This window comes from Bemisia tabaci, chromosome 2, assembly GCF_918797505.1.
Source record: "Bemisia tabaci chromosome 2, PGI_BMITA_v3".
NCBI classification, from domain to species: domain Eukaryota; kingdom Metazoa; phylum Arthropoda; class Insecta; order Hemiptera; family Aleyrodidae; genus Bemisia; species Bemisia tabaci.
The window spans coordinates 55,085,224-55,106,987 of NC_092794.1; the positions used below are offsets into that span (position 1 = coordinate 55,085,224).

General features: G+C 37.2%; 2 protein-coding genes across 2 annotated transcripts; both read left to right on the forward strand.

Annotated features, from left to right (window-relative positions):
* The first annotated feature begins 110 nt into the window (after positions 1-110).
* On the forward strand, positions 111-20,774 carry LOC109035918 (thymidine kinase, cytosolic). Its single transcript, XM_019049761.2, has 4 exons — positions 111-505; positions 17,475-17,714; positions 18,460-18,669; positions 20,039-20,774. Exons 1-4 carry the CDS (start codon positions 440-442, stop codon positions 20,189-20,191), a joined length of 669 nt encoding a protein of 222 aa, XP_018905306.1. The 5' UTR covers positions 111-439; the 3' UTR covers positions 20,192-20,774.
* On the forward strand, positions 3,362-15,867 carry LOC109035916 (ankyrin repeat domain-containing protein 27). The gene is made up of 2 exons (XM_019049753.2): positions 3,362-6,463; positions 7,295-15,867. The coding sequence occupies exons 1-2, from the start codon at positions 4,265-4,267 to the stop codon at positions 7,835-7,837; spliced, it is 2,742 nt and encodes a 913-aa protein (XP_018905298.2). The 5' UTR covers positions 3,362-4,264; the 3' UTR covers positions 7,838-15,867.
* Positions 20,775-21,764: the final 990 nt, after the last annotated feature.

Here is a 21,764-nt window from a genome sequence, read left to right on the forward strand (position 1 = left end):
TAAAGATGGCGGCTAGGAGAGCTTTTCGCGCGCTTTTCCCCCCTCCGCCTATGGAATTGGGATTTTTGATAACGATAAGAAATTGAAAAATAAAAAAACACCTGCCGGAAGCCGGAACCCGTCGAAAAGCACACCGCGTGCGCCTCGTTTTGTGTGTATTTCTTTTAGTCTTTGTAAGTCGTGTTTATTAATCTCTATCTTTCTGCCTAACTTTGAATAGAAGTAAAAAGAGCTTCTACTATCCAAAATTCCCAAAAACTTCTCAAGATAAGTGGATAATTCATCACTCACCTAACCCCAAACTTTCGAAGCACAAAGAAAGCTTGCTGCTTAACGTTTTTAACGGCGAAAAATCGAAAATCATAGTGTTTGGCGTCACTCTTATCCTGATACAAGTCTGACAAGTGGGGTTTTGCATCAATCACGACAAATCTTCAACATGGCTTGCATTTTAAACGGAAGTAAAATGGAATGTGATCTCCCCAAAACCAAAGGCCAGATTCAGGTATGCCTTACTTTATTTTGCTTATCCATCAGATTTCATCTCCATCTGAACGTAGTGTTGCCTTGTAGCAATTTGTATTTCAGAGACAGGACATGTTAATTATGTCAGATTGTCAAAGAACATGATCCTTCTCCATCTGTTCTTGCTCACCTTCCAGGAGGTATCTTCAGAAATTGGCAGAAGATGCCATGTGCTAAATGTTATCAAGGGGAAATCGCCAATCAAATTGCTGTTGAACACATAACAGGGGAGCATATGATAATCTTATTCTTGATTTTCACACTGGTGAAAATGTCAAGGAAAATTTGATTCCTGGGAGCATTCATGTTGGCTCTCCAAACTGTCAATGATTACCTTTTTTATGTTGGCGCTTTTTGGTGTGTGTGTTTCTGTCATTATTTCTCAAGGGAGTACCTAGACTCCATCCATGATCAGGTCAGTTGCGCTAGTCACAGAATTGTTTTTTATTGCTTGATTTTTGTTGATTAGCTGATTATAGTAAGATCTGTCCAAACCACAACTTTCTACGTTCAATATTAGCCGAGATTAGTATGGCCCTTTGAAAAGTCAGGTTTCTGACATCATCCACCGCAGCAGTGACGCCCTTGGTTTCTTCCTATTTTGTTCGATCAATGATGCAGAGGGTAGAACACGAAACTTCAGCGACGCCTAATGTAAACAAACTGAGGTGAACTGACACTGACCGCCTAATCTCTTCGTGGCGAGTGCGTTATCTCCTGATGGGAAGATCTTCAAAGTGTGAATCCCTCTGTTACTTGAGTTTGTTTGCATCTAACGATGTTGAAGTTTCACGTTGCACCCTCTGACAAAATAGGAAGAAACCAAGGGTGTCACTGCTGCGATGGATGACATCAGAAACCTGACTTTTCAAAGGGGATATCTCGGATAACCCTTTCTGGTCCGGGGCCATCTTGCCACGGCCGCCGTAGCAGGTCCGCATACTTTTTTTGGAAGTGAGCCCAGAGAGTCCACTAGAGGCCGCCACATGCTGGTGGGTTTGGAAATATTTGACAACTGATCTGCACACAAGTTAAAACTTTTGGGCTCCTCTATCCGACATCGGACCTGAACCGGTTTTATTGCGATGTTGTATTTATCCGACTTCGGACCGGGAAGGGTTAATATTGAACGTAGGAAGTTGCGGTTTGGACAGATCTTATTATTTTTTGCTACTCTACAAGAATCAAGCATCAAAACAGGATTCTATGACCAGCACAACTGACCCATTCCAAATATAGTTACAGTACCCTGAAAGAAGAAAGTTTACACTTTGACATCTGACCTGGGCAATGAAGGCATCTGACCATGAAAACCTCAAATTTCACCTGTTGATCTAAGCACCAGTGGGGGGGGGGGGGGCTTGGTGGCATGCCCCTCCTCCCTCATGCCAAAAAAGGAAAAAACGGAGAGAATGAAAAGTGCTCCTACAAATTTACTGAAATGGTTTCAAGACAGAACTATATTACTAAATTTTACCAAACCAAAGACTACTCAACACCGCAGAAATACATACCTTGTCCTTATACTAAATTAAAATTATGCTGAAAGAGGTATTATGCGCCAAATTAACCTCCTGAGAATGCTCAAAGGGTATGCTAAAACTGCTTTAAATTCACTGTGGGAGGGCCTATTTCTCTAAAACCTTCCTTCCTCTGCGGGGGTGTCCCCCGGACCCTCCACTTGGCATTAGCTAATGCACCCCTCTCCCCCCTCCGCCACAGCCTGTATCCACCACTGCTAAGCACCAGCACCTCAAGGAGTTCTCTCGGATTTTCTTGCCAAACATTTTTTAAACTCTGATTACCTTTGTGCCTAATTGCAATGTCCTTACCAACAGCAAACTACGAGTATTGTCCTAGGCAAAGCCTGATTGTTTTCCTAGGGAGGGCCTAGCCACCCTAGAAAAATGGTCCCTACTTCAACCCTCAGTGAGGGTCTGCTCCATGAACGAAGGGGGTGAGAAGGGCCACCCTGGAAAATTTTGAAAAACTGACTGCACTTTATGGCTACCACAACGCAAATTTTCACTCAAAGTGTTGTGAATTTTGTGACTTTATTGAATTTCCCTCCTCTTTTCTATTCATCTGCACTGCGTAGCAAGGAAATTTAGATCTTTGAAGTCCGTCTTTTTTGGGGGGCCAAATTACTCTATTTCAATTTTAGGGGGAACCAGGTGGACCTGGAATAGCTGTACGTCCCTGAGTATTGTTTATTAGTATCAAGATCAATTTTAATATCTCTGGTTTGTCAAAGTATCATGAGAAAATTGCCCTGAATTTCAATTTAAACGTCACTATGGGCCTTTTTATGGATCTTAGGAGAAGCACAATGCCCCCTCCCTGTGGTAAGAATTTTGAACTATTTTCTCCATCTCGTCCCGGACATCTCATGGCTGTGTTTTCTCCTCTACAAAATCTGTGTGTTATTTCTAATAATAATATTATTATTCCAGCATCAACACATCTAAAAACGAGTAGAAAATTTATTCCTATTGGAATGGGGTTCATTTGGCTGGAAATTTTTTCGTTTAAAAATCACAGCTAATTTTTTTCTTTCCTTTATAGTAAGTTTAAAAATAATAGAAAAAATATTGCAACGTCACATAATTTTATTTTACAATTTATCATTCATTCAAGAAGAATTCTATTTTTTTTCCCCATAAAACTACTCGTGAATTTTTTGCTTAATTGTACCAAAATTTCCTGTAAATTTTGTTGTTCCACAGCGGAATTAGGAGTGAGGGGGGGGGGGGGGGGGGGGGCTCTTTCCCCCAGAAATCGACTCCCCGCCCCCCTCCCAAAGAATGTGAGGGATCTTGCTAATTTAGTGCACTTCAAAATTTTTGTCTTGGCAACTGTATTTTGATCAATTTTTTGGTGAGAATAGCTCACAATTGCTTCTGAAATGTCTCAACTTTTCAAAATTTCTACAACTCCCTTTTGTAGCCAGGGAAATTCCCCGAGCACTCCTCTAAAGCTGGGGGAGCACCGCAGACCCCCGTTTTAGTGGAGTGTTTTTTTTTTGTGCTCCCAGACTCCCTTTTGGTGAGATGCCCTTCTGCCTCTCCTCTCCCCTCCCCCTCTCCCCCCATGACAAATCTCAGGTTGCATCCATGCTGAGTTGAGAGCTTCTTTGGATCATGGTAATTCGTTTCAGAGAAAAAGCAATAGCTACTTCGTGTTTCTCGACAAATTGTTCGTGTGATACCATACTTCAATCTCAAATTCCTGTAGTATGCACTGTATCAACTGTATGCACTGTATGCATGCTATTTGGCCATGGTCCATGATTTGGCTCCATTTTACAATTTTATCTTTCATTGAGACTTTGCAACCCTGTAGTCTGCTCCTCCATACAGCGCATGCGCATCTGTCACCTGCATTTCAGAGCCACTGCTATTGGTTGAACGGGTGATTTATTATTTTGGGGATCATAACCTAAAACGAGGAGTGAATTTTGTTATGTAACTCGCTATCGTTCTATCATCAGTTATGTTTATTCCTCTGACAGCTGAAGTGAATGTGCTCTGTGACAGATTCTCGGGATCTCGGGCTATTCTTTTCAGCAACCTAGCGAACGTTTTGCAAAGTGTATAAATCTACAGTGCTTAGTGGTAAAAGTGCCTTTGACGATTTGTCACATGTAACTCAGTAGTTTACTTTTGCTTTTTCCATCCTACAGCATCCTAGTACAGAACTTGCTGTTGTTAGAAATGCGCTGAATTGTAGGGTCTTTAGAATGGAGTCATGTTATGATGAAGACTTGAGCGAAAACATCTTCCTCGAAAAACTGCAGACTGATCATATTGAATTATTTGATAAAGCCATCTGCGACGGCTGGGTGATCTGCGTGCCCAGATCTGGCTCGTTCGCTAAGTATGCTTTCACTCATGATGACTTTTTCAACCACATCCTGATTCCTAGTGATGAGCTTCCAGAGACACACTTTCGGACATTAAACAACAAAGACATCCGAATATGTAACAAATTAATAACCTTAGAGCCCTCGGACATTTCCAAACCGTTCACCACGCATATCCTTTTTGAAGAGACCTTCTACACAGAAGAATACTTAAAGTATAAGCTCTTGTGTATCGAACGCCCATTAGAGCCGTGTCAAATTGGTGATGAGATTAAGTCTAGTTTTGTTAGTGTGCAGACTTTACGAGATTGCATTGATCTATTATGGACAGAAAGTGCAGGCAAGTCAATCCTAGAGAAGATGGATGAAATAATCAATGAGTTTCTGGAAGCAAACCATGATTTGGAGTACAAAACTCTACAAGTTCAACGAGATGCAACCAGTCGTTTGTATACGAAATGTTTGCAGGTATGTTTAAGCGATACTCGGCTAAGGAGTCAGACATGTGTTAACAAATATTTTCTAGAGAACATCAAGATTGCTGTTGAATCCTACGTACATCATCATATCTACAAAAAGCTGATAAAGGGTGTTACAGCATGCACAGCATATGATGATGCACAGTTGAACAAAATAATCCGCAATTTATCAGACCTACAGCTGGGTGACTTAGACATTCGAGCAGATCTTCATGATACAGTTCCACAAGCCAGGAGCGAGCTGTCAAAAGTAGATGGGTATAGTACAGTGCTTGGTAAGCTAGGGTGCCTTAAAAGATGCCTTGCTGCAATTGCGCAAGAGTCCATGAACCATTCGGAAGGCAACATAGTGAATGCAGATGACTTGTTACCAATATTTGTTTTCTTGATCATCAAAACTAACCTTCCCAACTGGATTGCTCACCTGACCTATCTATCCCAATTCCGGTTTTCATCATCGAACCAAATGATAGCTGATACAAGTACATTTTTGATAACATCTCTTGAAGCTGCAATTGAGCACATTAAATCAGGCTCCCTACTAGGCTCACCAATGCCTGAATCACAGTTACCAGATGCAGATTATCCAGATTCTGCTTTGACTTATGAAATGTCAAACATGAAGTCATATCAAGCAAACCTTAAACCGAAGTATAATGCAAAGTCAAATTTATATACACTGTTTGAGGAAACACGTTGTGGAAATCTAGAAAAAGTTAAAAGCATTTTAGATAATAATAACTTTCCTTTGCCTGAAAATCCCTCTAAAGATAAATCTCAACTCTGCCATCCCTTATGTTCCTGTGACAGCTGTGAAAAGCAGATGTCAATCATTTTGTGCAATACAGTTCCAACAGTTTACTCTTGTGATGATCGAGGCTTCACTGTTCTGCACATTGCTTGCCTCTTTGGACGTCCCAAAATTGTGGACTTGCTTCTAAGTTATGGTGCAAATCCTAATGTCCAAGACTACTCTGGCTCAACGCCCCTGCATTATGCTGCAGCTCGAGGCCACCAAAATGCCCTGTTACTCATTCTGCACGCCACAAGTGACATTATAGAGCAGCCAGACAATGAAGGTAATACTGCACTGCACCTGGCAACAGAGAATGGGCATGATGGCTGTGTGAAAGCACTGTTGTACTTTGCTGAGCACAACGGAATTCCATTCAACATTAACATGACCAACAACCAGGGCGATACAGCTCTGCACTTCGCTACTCGGTGGGGTTATGAAAATCTTGTGCAACTTTTGTGTGATTACAATGCCAACCCCTTGTTAGAAAATAAACGTAAGTTAACTCCGATGGACTGCGCCCACAATTTGCATGTGGCAAATATACTGACGGAGCATTTGCGCGCGAACAAACCAATTTTGCATTTGATCCGCCCATACCCAAAAAAAAGTGAACTTGTTGCCGCAGCATCGTTTGTCAGTCTGGATTTTTCCGACACATCAGATAGTTTCACCTCAACTGAAGAGTACGGGACAAGACCACAGACTATGAATCAAATCAAGAGGGTGGAGAAGCTGCTTCGGGCGATTGAGTTCAATGATATTCGGCTGATGTCGTACTATCTGGGCTTTGATGAGCCGGTAATTATAATTCAGTCTTTTTTCCTTTGCTACAAATTAAAAGAATTTAACTCTTTTCAACTCTGCTGTGATAGCGGAAAGAGCAGTATGTGCATGCTGGGATAAACCTTGAGACACACAAAAGCACGTGCTAACCATGGCTCATATAGAAATGCACTTATTGCCCTCTTCGCTATCACGGAAGAAGTAGCAATACCATCTACCCATACCAGGCCATTAGTTTTTAGTTCTCATAGATTCCTAAGATTGCACAGGATCCTGTGGAGATATGCAAAAAATGGTCCCCCCCCCCCCCCCCCCCCCGTCAAAGTAAATTTTTAAAGGGGATACATTTTTATCAATAATTGCGTGTGTGCAAGAGAAAGGGAATACCTAAATGAAATTCAAACTTCTAGAACTGGGGAAAGAAAACAAGAGACAAAAGTCACATCAGTTTGGATGCATCTATTGTCAGTTGGCCCATTGGTTAGCATGTAAATATCTGTTGAATGGTGCAATTTTTGCAAATTATATCTTTTTAACCATTTGTCATATTTTTAATTGTCAGGGGACTTCACCAAAAGGTGTCAGAGAATTTCATTTCCGAAATTCTATGGCAACCCTGAAGTAATCACGCCATTCTGAACATTGTGGCACACAGTCCCTTGGGTTGTATTTTTACTGATTAATGAAAAATTTCTCATGAAATTACCAGAGAGGTTTGATGATATCCATTTAATGTCCCATCTTTTCCAAGCCACCTAAGTTTGCCAGTAATGTGCTGAAGATTACTAATGTAAAATTATTTTTATCTCCAATTATCTATTGACAATCATTCTATACATTTTTCAGGTAGTGAAGTCAGCCAGTGAACAGTCAAAGAAATGTCATCCTCTCTGTTCCTGTGAGCTCTGTTGGGAAGAATCAGAAGATGAATTCATCGAGCAAAGGTCGCGGAAACACCGTTTAAAAGAAGCATTAAGTGTGAACGTGTGTAACTCAGACGGCTACACACCTTTGCACATAGCAACACTTCACAACAGAGTTGAATGTGTACGCCTGCTCCTAGACGGTGGAGCAAAACCTAACCTTAAAACCAAATCAAAGGAGCTAACAAGCCTTCACATCGCATGTCAGAATGAGCGGACACGCATCATCAAACTTCTGTTAGCCTCTGGAGAGACTAACATCAATACACAAGATGTCAATGGTAACACTCCACTTCATTATGCATGTATGACCAACAATGTAAAACTTGTAGAGACATTACTGAAATATGAACCCAAACTCGGAATCAAAAATTCCTTTGGACAGACCCCCTTGGACTTGGTCAAGGAAAGCATGTCCCTTTGTTTGATCAAGCTGCTAGGTGGCAAACCTGTATCTGGGTTATAGCCAGTTTTCTGGAACATCTCAATTAGCTTCAGGACCTTTAGACCCTGCCACTTTTTCAATCAAGTTTTTTTTTTTCTACTTGAGTGAACAGGAGTTTTTCTGTTCACTCTGTGGACTTGAGTTACATTTTATGATTTAGGAAGGATGCTCAAACTAAAAGTGCTTTGATTTTTCAATTTATTGACTTTACCCCGAAATTGTTAAATATCGGAGTAATCTTATTTTTTAGTTGGCCCCTTTGACTTGTAAGTTGCTCTCTGAAAGTCTTTTAGAGAGAAATAACTGGAATTGAGTAGTGAAAATCCTCTTTTACTAGGTCTCATAGTACAAATTTAATGAAGTACCTTCATAATCTACTTCAAATACTTCAGTCATCCAGATGAATAGAAACCTAATTCATCAAGGGTGAAAGGATGTCCATGAAAATCCTATAATTTTTGTTATTTCTTCTGAATTTGGTAAATCAATTTGTTCCCGATTCACTTGTTGATACCTCTTGGTTTACCTTCAGGTAAAATGTTCGTAAAAGTATTTTCTCTCATGGAGACTCTCTTCTCGCAACCCTAGTGCTCCTTTATTGATGATGTACACATACCTAACAGGTCATGTGCTAGCTTGTGTTACCGTGACAAATAACCTTAGCTAGCGGCAGAAACAGAGAAATTAGATTTTGTGAATTGTGTCCGAACTTTCTGTAACCAAAGTCATCGGTAAGGTATCAGAGTAGTTCTGTCGAGCATAAATTTTAGACCAGGGAAATAACTCTAAAATTGTGGCCTGATTACTGTAACACAAGATTTTAAAACAGTAATGAGTCTACCTAGAGCAAAAAACAGCTGAAAAAGTACTAACAATGAAATTTGAGCTGCGCAATGTAACTGCAACATACATACATCCTAATTCTATCAAGTGGAGGGGACGTATTTTAGCTCAATGAAGTTTAGAGTAAATGCTTTGCTGGGGTCAGGTCATCCTAGTTAGTCTTTTTACTACTATCAATAAATTTTAGATCTGAAAACTCACTCATTTAATTATTATCATTTGATGATAATTGTGTCTTGCAAATGTCTTGCTGTTGTATGAAATTAATTTTGGAAACCAAAAGAAGGTTTGGAAACTAAAGAAGTGGAAATGAAAGGAGACCATGCCATGATACCAACAACACACATACTTTATAACGAGAACATCTATTACTAACAAAAATCAACAAATAGAACCTGAGTATGTTAAAAGAATATTCTAGTTTTCTTAAATTATAAATTTTAAATCAATGAAATAAGTCTAAATAAAATGTAAAACAGTAAAAAATTATTATGAATGATCGTAGACAGATGAATGGAAATAAAATAATTAAATTAATCCACTATCTATTTTACAAACAAGTTGTTGTTCCTTTGAAGTAAGAAGTTTGCTCACTTTCCTGCATTTGTATTCTTATGCCAAGGAGCCTCAATTTGTCTTTATTCATTCCTTTTGATGCTGAAGGGAGACTTTGATTTTGGTGCTAAAAACATGGAGAAAACGAAACTTATCCATTCTATAGACTTTTTATTTAGTTCAATTTTACTAAGAGGATAACCCACTGCACTCATGTTTTATCAGCGTGTCAAACTGGTTGCTCTATTTTAGTTACATATTCATTTATATTCATAGTTCTTTTGGATCTCTGTCATCTTTTAAGAATGTTCACTGCTCTTCTTTTGGAAATGGTATTCAGAAGTGAACAGGCAGGCGGTAACGCTAGGGAAAATTGTAGAGGGCTGGTGGATATTTTCGTTGATTTTGGATTGATTTGTCGCCTTCATTCTGTGAAAAAATCATCTAAAATGGACAATATATGTGATAAAGTGCGATAAATTTCTCGGCCCTGGCCCACCCCTGATAGTATCTCTATTTTCGTCGATTTCCAAGCAAACCTTTTCAAATGAATTTCTAAAATACCTTGATATCTGTAAAATAATTTCATTTACTATGATGTTAAGTTTTTCGTGCCATCATTCCCAATCAAAATTGTTAATTGTTTTAGGATCTAAACATAAAGCTAAACTTATGGTGCCTTCAGAATCCTTAATTGGATAGAGCTTTTGCCCTTTATTTGAACTAAAATTGCTGATAAAATATCTTAAAACCCTCATGAATTGTAATCCTTGTTCATTCCGTAAGTAATTAAAACCCTCATGAATTGTAATCCTTGTTCATTCCGTAAGCAAGTATCTAATATGTCAACAGCTGATTATAAGTCTCAGTTCATCCTGAAAGGTCAAAGAATTGTTGAAAATTGTAGCTGCATTAATGTTTGAATGCTGTTTTCGGAAAATGTAAGAGAACAGCAGCAGTATCTCATCCAGTCTTTAGATCAATTTCTTCATTAAGTGAATGCTGATGTTTAAATCACTTTTTGCATGTGTCAATCTGAAGGATTTTGTGGAGCTTCCTACCCATTTCTGGTGTCTTTACCAAAGGCGAAAATTCCATTATAATTGTATCAGTAGCACTGATGAAGGTAGATCCCCAATGAAATAGTATACTTGATGAGCCAATCTCCCAATTAGACAGATCTGACTGTACTGTCGAAGTAAATTAGAAATTCAAAGTTCAGTCCACAAGTATACAAATCCTATTGTTAGGTAGAAAAGCTATCATTTTTTATTATTTTTTCTTCCTTGTAAATGGTAGTTAGCTAGAACTGGAGCTTTACACCTGGCTTCTTCTCATAGCCAAGGTAAGGAGTTACATGGGGGCTGAGGGTGGTACTCAGCATTAGACATCTATTTTTTAGTTCAGGCTTTAAATTTGGCAGAAAATTTGTTTAATGGTCTCATTATGAAGTGTGCTAAAGTGTTTCACTGATATTATCTTTCAATTACCCCCTCCCTCCCCTCATGTTCCTGTGCGTCGAATAATTGAATTTTTGCCATTTTTGTGCAGTTTTTCCTTAAATTTTGAAAACTCTAGTATGCACCAGTATTTCCTAGATTGTTCTAATCGCAAGTGACAGAGATTCTTAGCTCCCATTATAAGTCCCTTGCACCCCTAGAAGAACAGCCGCTAAATAGACATTTAATTTTGGAATTTTTGCAGGCCCATAGTACATTTGTAATTGATGAAAGGAGAAAAAAGTACATTGTGTTCGCAATTTAACCTGTAGAAGTCGTTTTGTCTACATTTTCTTAGGTCTCTGTGTAAATTCAAACATTATTAAATCTCATGGTGACACAAATTCTGCATTATTTTCACAAAAATCTTGAGAAAATTTTTACAAGAATAATCTCTGCGGAAGTCAGTTTACCCTGCCTAACTTTAATGCTATCATGTAACTTCCTCCTCTACTTTTTGACCTGAATTCAAGAGTATACATCTTTTTACTCTCTTAAGTAGAGCTCAATCTGATCTTGATCTTATTTAAACAGCGATTAGGCTAAAACCGAAATCAGACTTCTCCAATGAATTCCCTCTCCCTGTTCACAAGCATCTCCTTTTCTGCTTTCCCCCACTCATTTATAATTCTAGTCTTGACTCTGGCCCCATGTCTTTGCCCTTGAACTACTGCTTAACATCATCAGCACAATTTTATCTGTCTTAGCTTTATGTTTTATGTATATATTTTTCTTAATTATTTTGCAAAATGAAGCTGATCGTCATTGTTTATATTTTTGTAGTGTCACGGAGTCAGCAGTTATGTGTGCAGTTGAAGATTTTGAATTTGTATGTCTGTGATATTATTTATCTATAATTATAATATGAATTGGACAAATTCAACAGCTTTCACCTTAACTGCATCAGTTGTCGCTTAATTTCCTTCCATATGCTATTTTTTGTACTGAAAAGCTAAGCAATATCCTGATTTATAACAAAAATTTAAAATTCTTCCGAAAAAGATCTAATGGACCACTAGACAAGGTACGAATTTAAGCATTCTGATACATGTTCCTTAACAAGAATTTCATGTAGATCACGATTCGCGCAACGAAAATGAATAAAACCAACTCCGAACGAAGTTGTTAACGTTTTTATTTCACATTGGTTACGAGGAATTTGGACTGCCCGCTCACAAGAAACTCAAAGCTCTACGTGAGTCAAATCGCGCACTTCAAAGGTTTCAGCAAGCCTCTGATTCGAGCAATGTTCATTTCCCACCATGTGTTGTTCCAACTAAAAGCAATTTGCTGTATCTTATCAAAAGCGTCAAGATTGAGGATGCCAAATTTTTATATCGCATAGACTGTCATGATAACGTTTAGCGTGCGATGTGAATCACGTAGAGCATTGAGTTTTCATGAGCGGGTGGTTTGAATTTACGCATCAAGAATCATTAAATATCTTCGTAAGGAGTTGATTTCGGCAATTTTTGTTGTGCGCATCGTGTTCTACGTGAAATTTTGCTTAAGAAACATGAATCAGAATGCTGAAATTCGTACCTTGTCTAGTGGTCCATTGTAATTGTACACGTTTTGTATGTGTATAACCAAAAAAAAATAAATAATACCTTGAAATGTTCTCTAAATTGTTGGAAAAATTTTCTAGAAATTCAAGGCGATATTGTGTTTATTTCTTTTTTATTGAAGTAAAATACTGTAACATAACTGACAACTGAGAATGAAGTCAGGCTGATTTTGGTTGAAATTGTCCAATGGTGCGAGGAGCAAGTATCAAGTAAAGTATTCCCTCTCATCAAAATGAATTCATCTTTACTAGAGTTTAGCAAGTCCTTCAGGTACATATTATGTATCATGAAGTAACCTCTACCTACTATTTTTGTAGTAGCTCTCTCAGTGCGTATTTTTTCCATTCCCAAGAAAGTTTGTCTAATGTTTAGGATTGATCAGTCCCTTGGTTGAAGAGCTCTGCTGTCTCAAAATCCATTCTCACTCTGTAACAATTCTTTCTTCAGGGCAACAAAATATTCCTCGACATTATGTAACTTAAAATCTGTAGAATTCAGTATCTTAAACGCTAATGTAGGATGCAATTTGGCTCATCAATTGAATCCATACTTCAAGTGTAAAGAATAATAATCATATAATTTTGTCACTGAAGTCTAAGAAGATTAAAGATTATACAATTAAGTGAACCAAGTTTAGAATGTATTTGCAAATAGGCAGATTAAAGCAGTCTTTTCTTTATTATACTTAGTCCTATCAAGATCGGTTAGACTCTGGTAATTCAGGTTCTTTACAAGTATTTTTTTTTTTAACTTTATGATCAGGATTAATTATTTTCTTCCTTCCCCCCCCCCCCCCTCAATTTTCTCATCAAAATGGATGTCCAACATTTTGCAACTACCCCAATTAATTGAGTCTTAAGAAGGCTCAGGAAGACTTTTGCATTCTTGACTTGATACACAGTCCCAACTCAGCAAAGAAACAATATTTTCAAAAATATTCTATTGCCAAGCAAATATTTTCTCCCAGAGGAACTGTTGGATCGTTTTGTGTATTACTAGAGTGAGTTTAACCTGTTCTTATTTTTCTCACTCCTCTCTTTTCTCATTATTTCTCCCATAAAATGCTTGTTCATATTGAGTAAGGAGTCGTCATCCCCCCCCCCCCCCCCCCCAAGTCATTGCCTTCATTTCGAAAACTCATTTCAATTTTATTTTTTATTATTATCTCGGAAGGTCCCTCATTTTACTATTTTTTATTTATTACATAGGATGTTCCAAAAGTGTAGCACATTTCCTGCTCTTCAGCAAACGGAAGCAGCTATCGATTTGCGGTTTATGTGTTTAAATTCTATGTAATTACCTATGAATGAGATGAAGATCAGTCCGCTTGATCAAATGGTGACAGAGCTACAGGGTTTTGAAAATGACTTGTCGAGAGACCCCCCTCCAAGATGTTTAGTCATCAAGGGAATCAAAATTGGCTACATATCGCCGAATTTCAAAATTTGCAACGTGTTGCCAATGTTATAACTATGTTCGCCAAGAAAGAATGTTGTCAAACGAATACACTCCTGGATGTTGCATCAAGACAATACGCGCCTGCACAATACATGATGGCCCAGTTCACCCGCAAGTTTATGAAAAGAAACGACATGGTGCTCCCGCAAACCCCCCCCCCCCCCTCCCGCCCTTCTTATAATTTAGATCTGTTTCCGTGTAACTACTGGCTATTTCCCGAATTGAAACAATATATAAGAACAAGGTTTGATTTCATAGCCGAAGTCAAAATCGCTGTTCAAAAATTCTTCAATAGCCCCTGTAAAGAAGACTTCAAACAAACTATCCCTGTGTGTTGGGCAGATCGACTGAAGCCTTGTGGTCAACACGGTTTAAAATATTTCGAGAAACTTATAAATAATGAGTCAACTGACGAAGACGTTTAACTTCAGTCAATTTCTGTAAGATTTTGTAATTTTTTTAGTTAAAACATTCAGTTCTCATTAAAATTTTTTTCTTGACAAAAATAGCTAAAAATCCTGGAGGGGGTCTCACAACAAGTCATTTTATAAACCCTGTAGCTCTGTCACCATTTAACGTAGCGGACTGATCTTGGTCTCCTTTTATAGGTAGTTACACTGACTTTCCTTTCAATCTTTTTGTATCTTATTAAGCTACTTTTATTTTAAGCGTGCTTCGTATTTAATAGTTGCACACCTTTTTTACCCTCCTTTCTTATTTTAGGAGAGAGCCTTATTTGTTTCAAAGTGACCCTTAATTGTTAATTTTTGTCTGTTTTTTTCCCCTCGTACTCTGTATTTTTTGTGATTCTTATTCATCCCATTTTTTCTGTTATAAGAGACCATTCAGAATAGTTAGAAGTGACACATTATTATTTCTTGAATCTAAAAAATATGAAAAGCGTTCTTCTTAATCAGCTACATTTCTATTAGTGTTTCCCACTCATCTTTAGTTTGGAGACTGGATCAGAGTGATGTAGTGAATAAGAGTGAAATTATGTTTATGTCATGCTGATAAGTCTAACCCGGTACCTAACAACTAATTATCAACTTTGTTCTAACCATGAAAAAAGCCAAGGGCAAGAATTTTCAATTGAAAACGATCTAGCTCGTAGGCAAGTCTTAGTACATTAGTGGTAAATCGATGGTGAAACTGCAGAAATGCGTATATCTGTTTGTTGCAATGCAGACTTACTACCGTCCATTATTTTCTACATGGGAAACTACTGAACGTCATTTTTTAAAATTTTAGAGATTTTTTCTCTTAATTTGAGGAATATTCGGTGAAAACTTCAAGCCATGATGTTGGATTGTCTCATTTTAAAAATAGGAGCTGAGATTTCAAAACACCGCAACTGAGGTACACATTTTTGCAGTTTCACCAAGGAAATACTAACTCCTGCAGGGTGGAGAAAAATTTTTGACTAAGACAATCTTAAGTAAAATGTATAATTTCGGTCAGCAATATCGCAATTTTTTAAAAAATTGCCTTGCTTTGACCTAATTCAGCCCGCTGTTTCATGCAACTTAAAAGAAGCGGAGCAATTAAAAAATTAGATAAAACGATCACAAAATTGAATCGACGTATGCAAAAACGTCTGTTGTCCAATACAGATTTTCATAATTGCGGTAGGTTGCTTTTGTCCCACAACACTGATAGATAGGATCGATCTCTTTTGTAAACGTTTAATTACACTTAGAAGATTATTTATAAAATTGGTCTACATTCCTAACGCCTTAAACCATCTTGTGTTGTTGAGGAACAACAAAATTGTCCACTCAAATTCTGAAACACTGACTCCGACATCGGACGTTTTCGCATCCGTCGATTCAATTAATCAAGCTATTTGTTACATCAACACTACTCAAGCAGCTCTGCCAAATCAACAGTCATGTAGTATGAGAAGAGGTAAATTTCACTTGATGTCAGCCTCATCTTTGTATGTATATTGTTATCATAACGTCAGCTTTTCCAATCTCTTCAGATATTTCTTGTGGTTGAGGGCTTCTAAGAAGATCAAAATAAATAAGAGCAAGTCTGTTGTGAATATTTTTTACACTTTTTGTATTTTACCTTTATATCTCTCTATATCATATATTGTGAATAAATTTATTTTGTTGACTATTAACTTGTGTCTAATTAATTTTACTATCAATATTATGATATCCTCAGTATCTCCTCGCTTACAATTAGCTAGTAAAATGAAAGTTGCCATGAGCAGAGAATGCATAATTTTTTCTGACTTGATCAGCTACAAAATGTTATGGTAAACCATTAGAGAATCTAATTTTTAAATGAGATCATAATGCTTTCATTGTTTTGGCTCTTCAAAATTCCTCAGGTATGTTTGACTTTGTATCCTAGGTGAAAATAGTCGAAAGAATGAGGTGTCCGTAATTCTTTGTAATAAATTTGATAATTTTTATGATTACTAAAGATCTTGAGTGTGAACACTCCAAGAAGTACAACTTTGCCTCTCTAGTTCTCTGGAAACCTGTTAAAAAATTAATTTTAAGAGAACCAAAATGCGTGATCCATCCAGAAAACTATGCTAATACAGTTCATAGTATGAAGAATTCCAAACAGCGCCCATTTTTGTCAAGGTGGACACACATAGGTGGTTACATCTTGTAGTCTCTTCATGTCACAAAGTATTGGTTACATCTTCATCGTAAAGCAAAGCATCCACCCTCTGTGTTACTACAGTCTTTGAAATGATGACTCAACTCTAGATGCGGCCACCTTTGTTTATTTGCCTTGCATTTTTGCATTGCAGGCATGGATGAAAATCTTCAAAACCGTTGCTATGCATAAATGTTAAGTTACTTTCACCCTCCCACCTGCATGTCTTACACTTGATAAGGGCTATGCTGTATGATTATTCCATCATTGAAAATGCAGCATTCGTCAATTAAGACTACTAGAAACTGCAATGACTCTCTCACTCATTACGCAGTCCAACCTGACGAAAGGATGACATTTTTGCATTATTAATAATAAATTTTGAGATCGTCGATTTATAAAATAAAATATAAATTAATAAATTTAAAATATCGAAGCCAAGAGGCAAAGAGATGTCAGAAGTAGCCACTGAATTAATGGCACTGCAAGCAAGGTAGGGCAAGCGAAGTTATGTGCAGATATCTCAGGTTCTTGTTATGTAATTGAAATTTTATCGAAAGGTTTTCATCGTTAAGTGTCCAACAAAGAATAGAAAGAGACAATACAAATAACAAGACTGATGAAAAAGGCCTTGCCATGACAAATATTTTGTGATAGCCAAGACCAAATAATATTTCATAAAATAATTATGATTTCGGAAACCTTGAGAACATGTGCACTTTCTGATTTGGTAAATATCAAGAATTTTACTTAAATTATCTCTCAGAATTCTTCATGAGACAGGATCATGTACTACAGCAAGATCTCTACAATAGTCACCGAGACTATGACGCTGAGTAGTAGGTTTTCAATTATTGTTGCCAACATTTTTGTCAAGGTAGTTGAGAGGCATTGAAAATAAGGTAAATTCATTGAACTGAATTAATTGAAGTCATGATTTTTTCAAGATTCAGGATTACAGACCTTTTCTGATATTTTGAATGTATGCATTTGTTTACTCCATCTGTACTAGAACACTCCGCCTGTCTTCGTTTGCTTTATCACAGAGTAGGTAAAGCTAAATCGTGTCACAGTCTCACTTTTCATTAATGTGCTCTTCCTTTTTTTCCTCAGGTAATTTTTGGGCCCATGTTCTCTGGAAAGTCAACTGAGTTGATTCGGCGCTTGAAACGTTATCAATTCGCAAATTACAGGTGTCTAGTGGTTCGGTATGCCAATGACAATAGGTATGACACACAGTCTCTAGCTACTCATGACAAGCAAAAACTTCCGGCAATGTCTGCAACAGTTCTCACAGATCTCAAAAGATTTACAGATGAAGTGGATGTAATTGGTGTTGATGAAGGACAATTTGTAAGTGCATTTATTTTTGAAGTAATTTCATTGAAGTAAGACAGAACCAGAAAAACTTCCTTAAAACGGTCTGCATGTGAGAGGTCTGAGATCAAATGTAACTTTGATTTCCATCATTCAGTCGTAACTTTCCAGGAAATAGGTATTCGATTTTTTGGAAAACTTACGTATAACAGAACCATGAAGGTCGTTTTCAGATTCAGATCAAAATATACAGGGATACTGTATCAAACACATGATAAATTTTCTTTGCCATCCGTAACAGCAAGATTTTCAGGTCACCTGGCATGTTACCACCATTATAAACCGACCTGACCAGGGCAGAATTGTTTTCCTTGGTTTTTGATGGGACTTTCTCCATCTACTTTTTGTTGTTGAAGCTAAAAATACCCTAGTGTTTTCCACCATGTATTAGTTTCTGGAAAATTGATTTGTGATTGAAGATAAAAACTCAAGTCAATCCAGCCAACAGCAAGAAAAGTTGATTAGTCTCCTTTGAATAATTCTAACCATTTTTTTTTTCTTTTTTGCCAAGACTTTAAATCTGCTTGTGTAAAGCTTCCTCATGAAACCAATGCAATCATTCCAAAATTGCAAAGTCTCAGTGGAAATACACTTAAACAATATTTTTGTTTTGTCAGGTACTTTTGAATCTTAAAATACAAATGTTACAATAAGCTAGTAATGAATAAGTACATATTGGTAAACATTCTCCTTTCTCACTGAAATTTTCACTGTATTGCAGTTTACGGATATTGTTTCGTTCAGTGAAGAAATGGCAAATCTGGGTAAAATAATCATCGTGGCTGCTCTGGACGGAACATTCCAGAGAACAGGATTTGGAGACATTCTAAATCTTGTCCCGTTGGCTGAAAGTGTTGTGAAACTAACCGCTGTTTGTATGTCTTGCTTTGCGGACGCTTCGTACACGAAAAGAATCGGGAATGAAAAAGAGGTAATTTTTAGTATATTTGACTATTATTTTGTTAACTTCTTAATTCCATTTTTCAATCACATTACTTCCACCTAAACCAAGCTAAAACTTTCAACTGTCACAAAACTAATATATTTTAGACTGAGAGGAATGCCTCTTGCAATGTTCAAAAAAATCTGTTCTGAAGTGCTGCTTTCGAACCTCCCCTTTCTTTGATTTCTATTCTTGTCACAATTGAGACATTCCTCCATTAAAAGGTCCCTGCAGACATACGCCTGCCGGGCGTTTGGGAGGAGGCAGATTTATAACACTGAGATTTTAAAATCTATTTAAATGTGTTCTTTTTACAAGTTTAAGGGAAAAGGATAGAAGAAGTGAAGAAGCTTTCAGTTATGTAACGGTCAGATGTTAGCCTAGCAGCTTGATAGTTGAAATTTTGTGTTTGTCGGGTGGAAATGGACAACATAGGTTAAATGGGGAAGCATGATTGGACGGCTATGTCTTATCGCTGCTTTGTCGGATGGAATGGACGACATACTGTTGGATACTCAAGAGGTGCCTTTAGTTAGTCGTCCATTCAACCTGACAAAGCAACAATAAGACATAGCTGACCAATCATGCTCCGCCATTTAACCTATGTCATCCATTTACACCCGACAAAAAAAAATTTGAACAATCAGGCTTTAGTCACTCCACAAAAGAGAAAGTACAACTTATGTACACCTTGCTTTCTTGCAGTGTTGTCACGTTATACGTCTAAAATTACATCACAACATGCAATAGTTCAAAATGAACTTATAATAAGTTTCTTTATTTAAGTTAGCATGCCTCAAGTCATCAAATCTCTTCTTAGTCTAATAATCTTGAAATTACTAAAAAAAACCAATGGCCACTTACTGAGCCATGAAAATATTTTGCTTGAGTAAGTGAGCAGCCACCGCACCGGTGCATGGCCTTACACAGAGACAATTACCTTACAAGGCCATTTAATTTTCCCATGGGGTATTTTTAGTTTTTATATATTATTATGAACGTATCCAGTTGCTTCAAAGAGAGAAAATGAGTGGTGTTTCTTATTTTTGGTTCCAATTCCATTGCATTTAAAACTGAACGATGATTACCAAGGTTAACTCAGGACACTTGTGGTCTAGTAATTCGAAAATTACGAGCATCAGTTAGAAGTCGAAATTCGAACTAAGTCGATGTACTAAAAGTCACATTGATTTCAAGGCGAAATCACTTAACATAGATAGATTTACATCAAATCCAAAACCTCCCGAACGAGAAGCACGGTTAAGTGGAAAAGGCCTATGCTGCGTACATACGCGATCTGCATCTATCCATATTCAGGTTGATCAGGAGTTATCAGACCATCTTTCTCTGTTGCCAGGTTGAAGTGATCGGAGGTGCAGACAAGTACATGGCTGTGTGTCGAGATTGTCACCGATTATCTTCCCCTGTTAAACGGTCACCTTTTAAGACGTTGGATCAACCAATGATTCAGGTGGAAAACTACAATCACAAAAAAGAGCTTTTCTGCTGACAAATTGTACCTTGCTCTTTTCCCACCTTTTGTATCATTACTCATCATTGACTTTTCTCTAACCAAAAATTTGTATAGCTGAGTAAGAATTTTATTCTGACAATTTAATTTTACTCAATTTATTTTAAAGACCCTTCTTATTCCTATTTTTTTAATGTCAAAGATCCTTTCAAATTCTGTGACAGAGTTCTTATTTTTAAGGTAAAAACGGTTCAAGTTGTTAAGATGACGACCTATCTGTAAGATGGAATAAGGTAAATATTAAACGAAGCATTTTGTCCATGGTTTTATGTATTTTGACAATGGCAAAGTTAAAAACTGTTCTTTGCCTTCTTTTTCTTGTTTTTTAAATTCAACTCTTTTTATTTTGAAGTTTTTCTTTTTGACTTGTTTTTTTTGGCCAAAAGTCTGTACAAATTTCTTTAATCCTTAAAATCACTTAGAAATAGCCAAATTTTGTTCAAGCTGACTGAAAGTGCCGACGGTCCTCCAAAAACCTTGAATAAAAGGAGCGTGTCAAGACTTTAAATTTCTAGAATGTTTGTATCTTTCTTATTTTAATAAAAAAATATTGCACAAGGAATTACCTTTTTTTTTGCCATCTGCATACCAATTATTTTTTTTATTAGTTTGCATATATTTAATAGGTGCTTGTATAAAAATTCAGGTGTCATTAACTGCAAAACGGTGGAGAAAACTAAGCAGTTTATGCCCAATCATTACATGACAGTTATCTATTTCTTTTTCTTCTTTTTTTTGTATTTTCTGAGGACAATGCAATGTAACATTTTCCTATGGTGTTTGAACCTAGAGCCAGGACAAAGTTTCGTAGCTTGTACTTGAATAACTGTTTTAAACCTTTACTTTGAAACAAAAATTCGTTGATTGCAGTTAGGCTGTTACATAGGCGAATAATAAAAACCTGGCTTTTTTCATCTAGATCCACTTTGCTTGACCCATGACCATGAAGAGCTATTATCAACAAGTGTTTATTAGTTTTGAGTTAGAAGTCAGATCGACAGTGATGATGTTTCAAAGTTCTCCAAAGAGAGTGGATGTAATTTGTTTAATTTTAGTTCAAAAAGTAACAATTACATCGGACGTTTCGTCGCAGTGGTCATTAAAACGAAAGTCCCTGGACATCACACTAAACTAAGATGCGTGATACAACTTTTTTGACCCCTGAGCCTCTCAAATTGCATCCCTAAAGTTGAAGGCGAATTTAATTTCTTAATTCCAGTTTCCAGCTATCCAGGCATGACCGCCTGAGCGATGCTCAATTCCATCGCAACGCTTGTAGGTAAAAAAAGACATAGGCCGAAAGGGTTGTGGGTGAAAAAGTCTTGGGTGAAAACATGTGGGTGAATAGTCCATTAGGCGAAAATACTGAGGGTGAGAAGTACTCTATGAGAAGTAACTAATCTGTCATGGCTCAGATGAATGAGTATATATTTTACTGTACTCTTCATTGGACTCTTCTTGTAATATTTCAGGAGATATGGGATCGATGAACTTACTTCTGTGCCACCATTATGACTTTTGGTAATTGCTTGCAAACTAGTTTTAAGTTCCT